We start from the raw sequence: 13,391 nt of genomic DNA on the forward strand, positions 1-13,391 counted from the left end.
ATCTTCCCGCCACACTTGCCATCCTCTCACCGCACCCTTTGGTAACCACTGCCTTAATGACTCAATTGCCAACTCTGGTGTTCATTGCGGAAGTGAGACATAAAGGCAGGTTCCCTTTGTAAACGGGCGAGAGCTTGAAGTTTCTAGGCGCCCAGATCACCAGCAACCTTTCTTGGTCCCTCCGTGCCGATGCTATAGCTAAGAAAGCCCACCTACGCCTCTACGTTCTCAGAAGGCTAAGGAAATTTGGCATGTCCACTACAATTCTCACCATTTTTACACATACACCATAGAAAACATCTGTTCTGGTTGTATCACAGCTTGGTATTGCTCCTGCTCTGTCCAAGACCGCAAGAAACTATAAAAGATTGTGAACGAAGCCCAGCCCATCACGCAAACCAGCCTCTCACCCACTGACTCTGGCTGCACTTCCGCTGCTCGGAAAAGCAGCCAGCATAATCAAGAACCCCACGCACCCCGGACATACTCTCTTTCATCTTCGTCCATTGGGAAAAAGATACAAAAGTCTGAGGTCACGTACCAACTGACTCAAGAACATCATCTTCCCTACTGCTCTTGAATGGAGCTACCTTATATTAAGTTGTTCTTTCTCTACACCCTAGCTATGACTGTAACACTACATCCTACACCCTCTCCTTCTCTGTACGGTATGAGTCGTTTGTATAATGCGCAAGAAACAATACTTTTCACTAGACTAATACATGTGACAATAATAAATCAAAATAAAATTGATATGTTTATTTCTGAATCTGGAGGGGACATGGCATAGGTTAGCATATTTAGTAAACTGTCCTAAATGTTATTCATGGTCTGTACTGAATCATGGTTTCAGCTGTGTGGATGGCAGAGATGATGGGCATTCCTGAGTTAAAGTGGGAAGGATGGGAGGAAATTAGTCAGAGTTCCTGCGTCTGATTGCACACCAGTAACCCCTGCTGAAAAATATGCATGCGTAGACGTTAAGAGGAGAAAAGCACCTCAGTTTGACTGCAATGCCACCCTAGTTGAACAGCCTTCTGGCAGTTAATACTTATGCAAATTAAACACTTGGACGGGATCCATGAGAGTGACTGTCACCACTGAAAGTGTACCCCAGCAGGAGTGAGTCTAGAAAATTGAAAATCAGCAAACAGTAACTGGACAAGTCAAAAAGGATTTCTGATATGTCCACTAACATCCATCCATGTAACAACGACATAACTCTGATTCCAGGTGCTAATTTTTGTATGTTTATTGCTAAATGGAACTCTGAGCCCAAAATCTCTCAAACTGTCACCTTTTCTGCAGAAACGCTATATAATTAATACTCAAATAAATATTAAATATAGGGTATTTTATCAATATGGTTTTAATCTGAAATCACAAGAAACTGTACTGCCTGCACCCACCAATTTTCCTCACTTGCAGTAGATGGCACTCTACTGTATAGCAGCCATAAGTGATTGTTAGAAGAAAAATAAAATTTTATAATGTCACTGATAATATTCCTACCATTTCTTTATATTACTGGAACTACATTATTCAGTTGAAAAATTCTTCTAAATTTGATACTTATATTGTGGATGATATACATGCCATTTATATATGGCATATATACTTGTTAAAAGTAATAATGATCCACGCGGATCATGTATATATTGTTAATTCAAATTTACCCTCAAACTTTGGAAAACAAACATCAAAAAGTTAAACAATGTTATTTCAATGAAAATACACATCCTATATGACAGACTTAAAAACTATGAGGAAAATGGATTTGAATCAGGATTTTTACAACTTTGCTCGTCCTAAAACTGTAAAATCCCACCCAAGGTCAAGGGACCTTTCCATGGTCCATCCCTCGCCTGCTCCGATTCCCATGGCGGGCAGGACGGTAAAATTCTGGCCACAATGTGAAAACATTTTTAAATGAATAGAGCGACAGGGGCTTAGGCAGCTCAGATATACAAGTCTTGAGACAGTGGAACAACAAACAAATAAAACTGTGGCTCAGTTGGGAGTCAAAAGGTCATGGGTTCAAGTCTCAGGACTTAAGTATATAAATCAAATCAAACACTCCAGTGCAGTACTGCAGGAATGCTGCACTGCTGGGGATGCCATCTTTAGGATGAGACATTGAACAATGGTCCCGTGTATTCTGCCAGGTGGATGTGAAAGATCCTTTGGCACTATTTCAAAGCGCCATCTTTTCTAGTGAAGATAAATTGAAAGTACTAATTTACTACCTCAGCCATGCTCTTGCCTTCAACAAGAGTAAGCCTTTGTAGTTCCTAATTAGTCCCAATTTTATTTTGACTAGCCTTTTATTTTTATGTTTATAAATCAATAACTTGTATTGGTTTAGCATTATTAGTTATTCCTTGATCACTATTTACCCCTCAATCAAGGTCATTATCACCTTGCTGGGAGCTTTTTTCTGCAAATTGGTTGGCATATTTCAACATTACACTTGTGACTATAGTTCATAAGTATTTCATTGGCTGTATAGTGCATTCGGACATTCTGTAGTCATGAAAGTCATTCTATAAATATCAGTCTTTTTCTTTTATGCTGTTAAAAATTCATGGAGCTGAAGTATTCCAAATAGGAACAGAATAAATAACGCTAAATCAAGATTGATTTATAAACATAAAAATAAAGGGCTAGTCAAAATAAAGGTGGGAGTCATTAGGAACCACAAAGGAAATGTTCTTGTGGCGACAGAGAGCATGGCTGAGGTAATAAATGAGTCCTTTCCATCCATCTTCATTAGCGTTGACTAGAAAGGAGGATGCTTCCAATCCCCCAGTAAAGGAGGACATGGTAGCAATATTGGATAAGATAAAAATAGATAAAGAAGAAGTACTTAAAAGATTGGCAGTACTTGAAGTAGAAAGGCCACCTGGTTTGGATGGGATGCATTCGAGACTGGAGAGGGAAGGGCGGAATTGCAGAGGCTCCTGACACAATTCTCCAGAGTGCTACATGAATGGAGGATTGCAAATGTTACACTCCTGTTCAGTAAAAAGGATAGAAGGACAAGCCCAGCAACTACATGACATTGTGGGAAACTGTTTGTTGGGGGAGGGAGGGCATGTCAAAGTCACGGGATGTAGAAGTGGTAAGAAGATACTAGGAATGAAAACCTAGCCTTATAATGAAACAGGCCAATTTCTCTGGTTTCTGTTTGTAATGAAGGGGAGACTTAAATGGAGGAATGCAAAATTACAACAGTCTTGAGGAAGTGGGAAGTGAGTCAAGAGTAATTAGTGTGCATAACTTTGTTATTTACTAACACAACAGAGAGGGATTAAGAGATTTGTTTTTATAGTTATTTTTGCAGGATGTTTGTTAGGGCATCTAACATCCTATCAGAAATAGGGGTAGAAACAGAATCCAAGTAGATAAATGTTTGGAAAATAAAAATATGGGGCAAGATTTTTCAGCTGTCCACTGGCGGGATTGTCTGTCTTGCTGACAGTGAATTCCCGCCATGGGTTTCCAGCATCAGAAGTTGAGAGGTTGTGAACAATGGGAGACTCTGCCACTGGCCAATGATGGGCCACCTCTGCCTCTGCAAAACACACTATGGGAGGGGGGTTGAAGTAAATAACTCTTCCAGAGTCACAATAAGTTGAAGGATCAAACAACCTACTGTGCTAAAACGAAATGTAGGATTCCACATTCTTATGCAAAGTAGATTTACTTACTAGTATGTTGGGGAAGGGAAGAGAGAGATTTCCTAACTTACCTGGAAAAAATAGTTGTTTCCTGCCTAATACACAGACCATTATTTTTTCATTTAATGAGGTATGTACAAAGCATATGCGTATAATAAAACCCCAAGGCTTAGCTCGTCTCTCACTGCCTCTTTCTTTCTCCTTCCCAATTCACCTCACCACCTCCCAACTAGGTTGTTCCAAGTGACATTAGTATTCACCAATCAAAGACATTTCCGCACTGAAGAAGTGGATGAAACTCAAAATAGAAATCTTCTGAAAATGTTTCCTGGAATGTCTAGGAAGTCAGAGAAGCAATAGCATCTGCTCTGACTACAATCTTTCAAAATCTTTGGATGTGTAAGTTATATTGAAAGGCTGAAGGAGATAAGTGAATAAACCAGACAATTACAGACTAATCACCTTAAGACTGGTATTAGGTAGCATTCTGGAGTACATTACACAGGGCAAAATTTATATTCACTTAGAAAAACATTGGTTAATTAATAACAGCTAAAATGTATTGGTAAAGAGTAACTTATTTGACCAACTTAATGGAGCACTTTGAGGAAGTAAGTGTCCATTAATAAAGTAAAAGCAGCGGATATGAAGCATACAGATTTTTTTCAAAAGTTGTGTTTATCGGATGCAGCATAGGAAATTTGTTAATAAAATTAAGTTCCAGAGTATTATAGGGAATATGGCAGCATGGATTAGAGATTGGCTAAATGCCTAGTGTTAACTGATGTTATTCAGTATGTAGAGATGCACAGTGGTTCCTCTAGAGATTAGTGTATGGATTGCTGTTTCCGTCTCCTTTTTTTTTAGAAAACTTTTAGTAGGATGTCCAACATTTGTGCATGCTTAGCTCCTTTCTTATACAGTAAATTTCCTGTGGCATTGCACATGGGAGTGGCGACAATGTGCTATTCAGATGGTGAGGATAGAAGCCAGGGGAGAATTGGACAAGATACCTTCTGTCCTATTATTTATATTGCCATTATAAATGTGGTAATAAGAAGTTTCAATTGAAACTAGTTGTAAACTGCTTACACTAAAAATGCACTCTCCCGCCAGTGGGATGCTGCAGCATTCTTATTGGCAGGATGGGTGGGGGGAGTAATTTGAGCATGACAAATTTCCATCGGTGGTTTCTATTATAAATGTGGATGAAAAACGTCGGTATTGAATCCAGACTTCAGTAGAAGGGCATCATGACAACATTTACATAAAAATAGGAAGTGCAGTTAGCAGAAGACTTCAATGAATTCGGGAATAGCGGTAGGTCAGTATGTTGGCTAGGTCAAAGGTGGGTGAAATGTACTTGCTAAACTTCAACTTCTGTGAAGTAGTAAAACTTGCAGTTTTGGAATGACCAGATATTAAACGACCTCTCTGATTTTATTTTCCATGGACTTCAATGGAAAGGAAAAATTGTTGGCCAGTACAATGGATTACCACGTGCGGCTGACAAAATTGAAAGTTACACCTGAAATTCAATGAGGAAAAAACATTTTAGGAGAAAGAACAAGGAGATAAAATATACACCAAATGGTTAAACTAAATGGAGTAGAAGAGCACAGCATGATTGATTTAGATGCATTCATCTTTAAAAGTGAGAGGAAAGATTGATAATGCTGTAAAAAGAATAAATGTTGGATCCTAGATTTAATATAGTATAAAAGCTAAGGAGCAATTCTTCAAATTGAGAAAGCAGACATTAAGGAAGCCCATGGATTTTTTCATGTTTTATAAAGTGGAATTATTCTTATTATGACTAATTTAGCTTTAGCCCCTTGAAATACAAGGAAGTAGTACAAGTCCCAGAATAACATTGGGCTCCATAAGAGGAAATATCAGCAGGATTTCAGTGTTTCATATATGGCAATTGGAAGCAAACAATAACACAAAAATAACCAGGTAAAACTTTATATAATTAATAAAGCTGTTTTCTTACTGACAGAGGACACTTTGTAAAGGAAAGAACAGGTCAACAAAAAAGAAAAGTTCATGTATATCAAACCAAATACATTTTTTTGGAATTTCTGCAGTGATAAACAATGATTGTCTATAAAATTATGAGGCGCCTAGATAATCTTTTTCCCAGATTTAAAAAACTAACACTAAGGGGCATGCACTTAAGGTGAGAGGGAGAAAGTTCAAAGGAGATGTGAGGAATAAGTTTTTTTTTTACAGAGTGAGGTAGGTGTCTGGAACATGCTGCCAGAGGTGGTGGTGGAGGCAGATACGATAGGGGTGTTTAGGTAAGCAAATGAATATGCAAGGAATGGAGGGATATGGACCATGAGCAGGCAGAAGGGATTAGTTCAATTTGGCATCATGTTCAGCATAACTTCGCGGCCCGAAGGGCCTGTCCCTGTGCTGTACTGTTCTATGTTCTATGATTGATATTATTGTGATTTGCTATTATAGCATGTATTTGAGATTATTATATAAATCTTTCTTGTGTCTTATTGGAGAGTGTGTGAAAAGATAGAGATTAAAAAAGACTGGAACTAGTTGCCCCAACGTTCACACCATTAAAAGAAATTTAACTTCACACAATCTTTTGTCTGCTAGGAGTGTTGCCAATAAGAGAAAATCTCGCTCCAGAGATTTCAGTATCAATTCTGCCCTGTGTAGTATATTCCAATGCGGAAATACAATACAATGAAAGATGCCACCTTTTCTGTAACACACTCCCATAAAAAAAAACTTAAAAGGGATGATATTTATCATACGCATTGACATAGCATAGCTAAGGAGGGATGAGTTGAAAAAGACGATCTTAGATTCTTTAGTTAGTAAGGGAAAATAGAAGTCACATAGAATCAAATGCATAGTCCTCTGGTCAGACGGCACCTTGAGAACTGTATCCATTTATGGTCACTGAGACACAAGAGTTGACATTCTAGTTGGGGGCAATACTCAGAAGAGCAATTGACAAATGTCGGAGTTATGTAGGAAGACTGGAGAAATTTGCGCTTCTCAGCCTCAAGAGGAGAGGATCTGAGAGGTGTTCCTGCAGTGGTTTATTTATTACTGTCACAAGTAGGCTTACATCAACACTGCAATGAAGTTACTGTGAAAATCCCCTAGTCGCCACACATCGGCACCTGTTCAGGTACACGGAGGGAGAATTTAACATGGCCAATACAACTAACCAGCACGTTTTTTGGACGGGTATAAAAGATAATAAAATTGCATGGAAATTTAGGAAAATTACCTTAACCTAAACTGTGAGAGGAAAAGATGGGTTGAAATTGGTAAAAGTTATATTTAGTAATTATCCATCAAGAAATTCTTCTTCACTCAAGGAATGATCAATATTTAACATGGATGTTTGGATACAGCACTGACGATGAAATATCTGGAATCATTTAAGAAGCACTTGGATGCTACAATGGGGGGACTTTTAGGATCTTTCTAGATGAAAGAGTTAAGATAGGCTTAATGGTCTTCCACCACTGTAAGTAACTTGTTCATGGTCTTCAAAATAATTATTTAGGTGCAAGTAATCTTAACTGTTATACAATTAGGTTTCCAGCATTGGCATTAATAAAACGTGATTAAAAAGTCAAAACTGTTCAAGGTAACATCCTGATAAATGACAGTAGGATGCACAGAACAATTTTTTTTAAATGAACAAAAATACATTTCTTTCTGTTAATACTCAGGACTATTCAAAACTTAGCATGGTCTAGTTTTAAAGAAGTAAAAATCATTGTAGATTCATGAAGTGTTAATTTGGAAATCTTCTTACATACCATTGGTTGTGTAGAGGAAGTTGTGGAGGTTGCAGCCTGCTGCAGTGACTGTGGATGAGTTTCCTTTGTCTGAATCCTCACTGTACCACTTGTTTGACCAATGGTATTATTACCATTAGTAACCTGAGGGAGCTGTTGTGTTAAAGCTGCCTTTAATCGCTGTAAAAAAAATCAAACCAAACCAGCAGTTTCACTGGTATACCAAAATATATCAGTTAAGATTCAAGAGAATTTACAAATACGCAACATCTAAATCTGTAGATAATATCAGGCAGACTTTGGAAACTTCTTCAACTAAACATGATTTCACAAACCATTTGTGAGTTCACAACATAACCGTACTACACATATTTTGATGCAGTGAAGTGTGTCCATTTGGGTGTTAAGAATGCATTGTGTTTTAATTTTTTTAACCTTTTACTGCATTACTAAGTGTCACTTCTTTCTCTATTCAAAATGAATATACCAATCTTAAAAGGATTGTTAAACGATAATGTGTGTTTTTTATTTGAAGACTACTTACAAATAAGATTTATCACGAGGCAATATATAGTATATCTGATCTCCATGGCTGCTGTTTGTAGATTGAATACAAGTCATGGGACTAATACATCAAATCCGTGGGCAAAATGGAAACTGAAGAACTCCTAAATTACACAAGGTACCTAATTCCCTTCCAGAGAGTTGTCAATTCAGAAAAGAGTTTATCTGCCACTGCTTAAAAATTAGTCAGGCTAGTAAACAACTGCAAAGGATTATATCGGTTTGGATGCTTACTTGCTATCCTAAGGTTGCCGATTTTCTTTGGGGGGGAGAATCATAGAAGGCGGCCATTCGGCCCATTGAGCCTGCACTGACAACAATCCCACCCAGGCCCTGTCCCCGTAACCCCATATATTTACCCTGCTAGTCCCCCTGATACTAAGGGTCAACTTACCATGGCCAATCAACCCAACCTGCACATCTTTGGACAGTGGGATGAAACTGGAGCACCCGAAGGAAACACATGCAGACATAGAGAGAACGTGCAAACTCCACACAGATCCGAGGCCAGAATTGAACCCGGGTCCCTGGCTCTGTGGGGCAGCAGTGCTAACCACTGTGCCGAGGAGGAGGGGGGAGGAGGAGGGAAGAAAAGGCGGTGTCATAGTGGCAATGTTGCTGGACTAGTAATGCTAATGCTCTGGGTTATGGGTTCGGATGCCACCACTGGTGGAATTTAAATTCAGTAATTAAATCTGGAATTAAAAAGATAGTCTCAGTAATAGTGACTGTCGATTTGTGTAAAAAACCTATCTGGTTTGCTAGTGCCCTTTAGAGAAGAAAATCTGCCATCCTTACCTGGTCTGGCCTACGTGACCCACATCAATATGGTTGATTCATTAATGCTGTCTGAAAAGGCAAGCTATTCAGTTGTACCAAAAACCAGTAAAATGTCAAGAAAAGGAATGAAACCAGACAGACTACCCAGCAATGACCTAGAAACTGGAAGTGACAAGGGCAAACCTAGTCGACCCTTCTTACTAACAACTGGGGGCTTGTGTAAAAATTGACAGAGTTGGCCCACAGACTAGTTGAGCAACAGCCTGAGATAGTCATACTCAATGAATCATACCGTACAATGTCGTAGACACTACTATCACCAACCCTGGGTATTGTCTGTTCCCACCAGAAGTAGCGGCACAGTGGTATACAGTCATGAGGGAATTGCCCTGGGAGTCCTCAACATTGATACTACCATCCCCATCCCTGGGTATGTTCTGTCTGTCCATCCATCACCATCCTGGGTATGTCCTATACATCCTTCCATGTTCAACACCACATGGAAGAAGCACTGAGGATGGCAAGGGCACAGAATGTACTCTGGGTGGGGACTCAAATGTCCATCACAGAGTGGCTCAATAGTACCACTACTGACAGGGCTGGCTGAGTCATAGCTGCTCAAAGTCCTGACTTCACATTGAGGGTACTCTCCCACCATGCTAACTGGGACTGATTTTGAACCAATCTAACAACTCAAACTTGGCATCCACGGCTGTGGGCCATCAGCTGATGATTGCATAATGTTCAGCGCCAGTTGTGACTCTTCAGATACTGAAGCAGTCCGTGCTCATATGCAGCAAGATCTGGACAACATTCAGGCTTGGGTTGGTAAGTGGCAAAGTAACATCCATATCACACAAGTGCTGGGCAATGACCATCTTCAACTAGACAGATTCCAACCATCACCCCTTCACATTCAATGACATCATTGAATACCCCACTATCAACATCCTGGGGTTACCACTGAAACTGAACTGGACCAGTCATATAAATACCTTGGTCACAAGAGCAGGTCAGAGGCTTGGAATTCTGCGGCGAGTAACTCGCCTCCAGACTCCTCAAAGCTTGTCCACCATCTACATGGGATGATTCATGAATGTGATGGAATACAGTCCACTTGCTGCAACAACACTCAAGAAGCTCGACACCATCCAAGACAAAGCAGCTCGCTTCATTCGCACTCCATCCACCACTGATGCACTATGGCAGCAGTGTGTATCATCTACAAAATGCACTGCAGCCAACTCACCAAGGCTCCTTCAACAGCACCTTTCAAACCCACAACCTCTATCATCTAGAAGGACAAGGACAGCAGGTGCATGGGAACACTGCCGCCAGCAATTTTCCTTCCAAGCCCCACACTAGCCTGACTTGGAATGATATTTCTGTTCCTATGTTGGGTCAAAATCCTGGAATTCCTTCCCTAAAAGCATTGTATGTGTACCAACACTACATGGACTGCAGCGGTTCAAGAGGTAGCTCATTACCACCTTGTCAAGAGTAATTTGGGATGGGCAATAAATGCTGGCCTAGTCAACGATGCTCACATCCCGAGAAAGAATGAAAAAAAGTAACACTGTCAGTGGTCATAAAGTAGAATACAGCTCAAATTGCCCTGCCCACTTGGATGAATATGACTACTATCGTGACCAATTTTATCAGAAGTGATCTGGGGAGAGGGGGAAAGTGTCAATTTTTGGATAAATTAGATACTGCACTGTATTTTTCTACTTTTCCTCACCATCATAAAGCTTATAGTGATTATTTTTTCTTTATACAGATTAATTGCAACCCACATGGTGAAACGATACAACCCACAAAGTTTCAGTTCGTAGCAACTTTGATTTTTTTTTCAGATACTCCAAAGCTGAGGTTTTCCACCTGAATAAAATTACCCTCTGTTAAATCTGAACTCCATAAAGGAATAATCTAACTTGAACAGGGTGGAAAAACAAACCCTGTTTGGACTACTTAACCTTAGTCAAGTGACCATCCACATTCTGCTTCTTTTGGCACTTTCCTAAAGAAATCACGATTTCTATCTAAAAGGAATGCTTGACAGTACCCAGAGGGGAAAATAATTATCTTCTTTTCCAAGATCTTGATGATGGAACTTCTAGTTACTGAGCAACTGATAACGACAAAGAAAATATGGTTTAATTTTTAAACATGCTAAACACTATGGCTGGGGTTTTAACGAGATTGTGCATATGAAGTGAGACTGCGGTGGCAACTATCCTGAGGAAGGTCTCTTAAGGACTTTGAGCTTGTTGTCCACGCTGCCAGCCTAATCAGAGGATAGGCACTATTAACAGAGCTGACTGCTGCTGAGGCTGCAAGGAAAATGAGAGGATATTTTTCTTTGCAGGGATCAATCAGGGAGGCCTCATTGGTTGGAGGGATAGCCCCTCCAGTGGAGGTGTTGGGGCTGGCCTTTGCTGCTTGGGGCCACTTCCTGAGCCTCTAAATGTAATGGCCTCCCCTGGGAAGCAGCTGATAGTCTCCCATTAGGGGGAAGGGTGGAGGGGATGCTCTGCTGCCGGCAAAATTCTGGCAACCTGAACAATGGCATTGATTGGGTCTTTTACTTTATTGCCTAAATTGGCCAAGTGCCTGTTTTTAGCCCAGAAGCAGGACTTCATTGGGGATGCCCTTCTGGTTTGGTTCCGTGGCATTTTACTGGCCCTCCTGCCCCTTGTGGACTGATAAAATCTTACACTGTGTACTTTCAATTTTCCTACGTGGCTGCTCATCATACTCTTCAGGCAGAAGGGAAGAAGCAGTTCAAACAATATCATGACCATTGCCAATGCCTGACTCCTTCATGATGGGTACTGTTTTAACATAGCAAGGTGGTTGTCCTATTTGTCTCTCCTATTGTGAAATATACTGCGAAGTTATGAACTGACAAAATAATTGTACATAAAACTGTATTTAATATGTTACTTATTTACCTCTTTACTGCAGAGAGAATGAAAATAATGGTTGAGAATGAACTCAACCTAATTTCTGACTTTAATAAAAAGTACAATACTAAATTAGTACCATAGCTGAGGCTCATTTCCAGTAAGGCTAATTTTCTTTCAGCAAAAGTAAATTTTGCCTTTCCAAAACACTTATTTTAATCTGAAATGAAGAGTTTTAAAAAAATCTATGGTTTGATAAAAGAATAAGGATTATTTTCATTCTCTCTACAGTAAAGAGGTAAATAAGTAACATATTAAATACAGTTTCATGTACAATTATTTTGTCAGTTCATAACTTCGCAGTGAATTAGATAACCGAAGGAAGAGTTCAAATAAGAGCCAGTTTTATTATTCCTGAAATTAGGTATCCACTCACCATATCTGCTTAATTATTAGGAGGCATTATGGAAGGTTTGTTTTTAATATTACATGTCTTTAAGTTATATGTGGTATATTTAAATTTGGCTGTTTAAATTTCTTTTTAAGGATTCTGTTCACAAAGAAAATCGTGCCACCTGAGTGAAAGTCAAATTACAAAATTGTATCTCAACAGATTTTCTGCATTGAAGTGAAAAGGATATCGAAACGAAATGTAAAAAAATCACATTCAAAGGCAAATCCACACAATACGCAGTACAATGTTTTTAATTTTTAAACACTAAATTGTGCTAAACATCATAAATTTACAATATATTGTCACTTCTTGATGTTTCAGTTACTACAATGAGGAAATAAAGAGAAAACAACTAATCTCAACTGGTGGTAAATGGTATTGAGCATTTCTAAAAGAATGCTTGGAATAGCATTAAAACTGAGAATTCTACTTTGCTCTGCCTACAGAGAACATGATGTGGAGATGCCGGCGTTGGACTGGGATGAACACAGTAAGAGTTTTAACAACTTTAACCTGGTGTTGTTAAAACTCTTACTGCCTACAGAGAACATGGCAGAAAAAAAAAGCAAACCTCGTGCGCTAAACAAAAAAAAAACGTTCTTATTTCTTGGTGCACAGTGCAGTGGTGAAATGGTTGACAGTCGAGAGAATGAACAGCATAACTATAGGGGGAAAAATGTTTCAGTAAATGTTCTATCTGAATATCGAAAACTAAATTGATTTATATTGCATTTTAGTTTGAAATTAAAATGGACAACACCATGTGGTATGAATTACAAATGAAGTATCAACAATAAAGCTTGCATTTTTAGATCCGAACAATTGAATTGAATTTGAGCTGTTACTCAAGTTAAAATTACTCTAGGAAATACTTCAGGATTAAATTTCATAGCAAAAATTGAGTTATGCAGCATTAAATGACAAAGCCTGCTGTACTCGATTTTTGTAAATATATATTTTTCAACATTAAACTGGAAGAGTGTGAAAGGTGAAAACAAAGTTAAAATATTACTGCTTTCAGTTGAACCATGTTTAACAAATTCTAGTTGTTCAAGACTGTTGATTTTGATTGTTCCTTCTGGAGAAACACATGAGAGATTTGTGAAGTCTCTTTTCTTATTACAAGTTGACCACTAAAAGTTTTAATTCCTAAGCTTTATCAGCCATTTAAAACATGTCAGTCATGCAAAACATGTTAACCATCCACCCAGTTAGTCACTTC

At 38.9% G+C, this 13,391-nt stretch overlaps 1 protein-coding gene across 11 annotated transcripts in view; it reads right to left on the reverse strand.

Annotated features, from left to right (window-relative positions):
- atf2 (activating transcription factor 2) overlaps positions 1-13,391 on the reverse strand; it is a 157,130-nt gene that overhangs the window by 27,155 nt on the left and 116,584 nt on the right. For 9 of the 11 annotated variants that reach the window (XM_078228436.1, XM_078228431.1, XM_078228437.1 and 6 more), the window contains one exon: positions 7,487-7,645. The exons of the other annotated variants lie outside the window; for them this stretch is intronic. In XM_078228436.1, coding sequence (XP_078084562.1) covers positions 7,487-7,645 — 159 coding nt within the window. The remainder of the gene's footprint in view (positions 1-7,486; positions 7,646-13,391) is intronic. 11 annotated transcript variants of the gene reach the window in all.

This window comes from Mustelus asterias, chromosome 14 (genome assembly GCF_964213995.1).
Source record: "Mustelus asterias chromosome 14, sMusAst1.hap1.1, whole genome shotgun sequence".
Taxonomy (NCBI): Eukaryota; Metazoa; Chordata; class Chondrichthyes; order Carcharhiniformes; family Triakidae; genus Mustelus; species Mustelus asterias.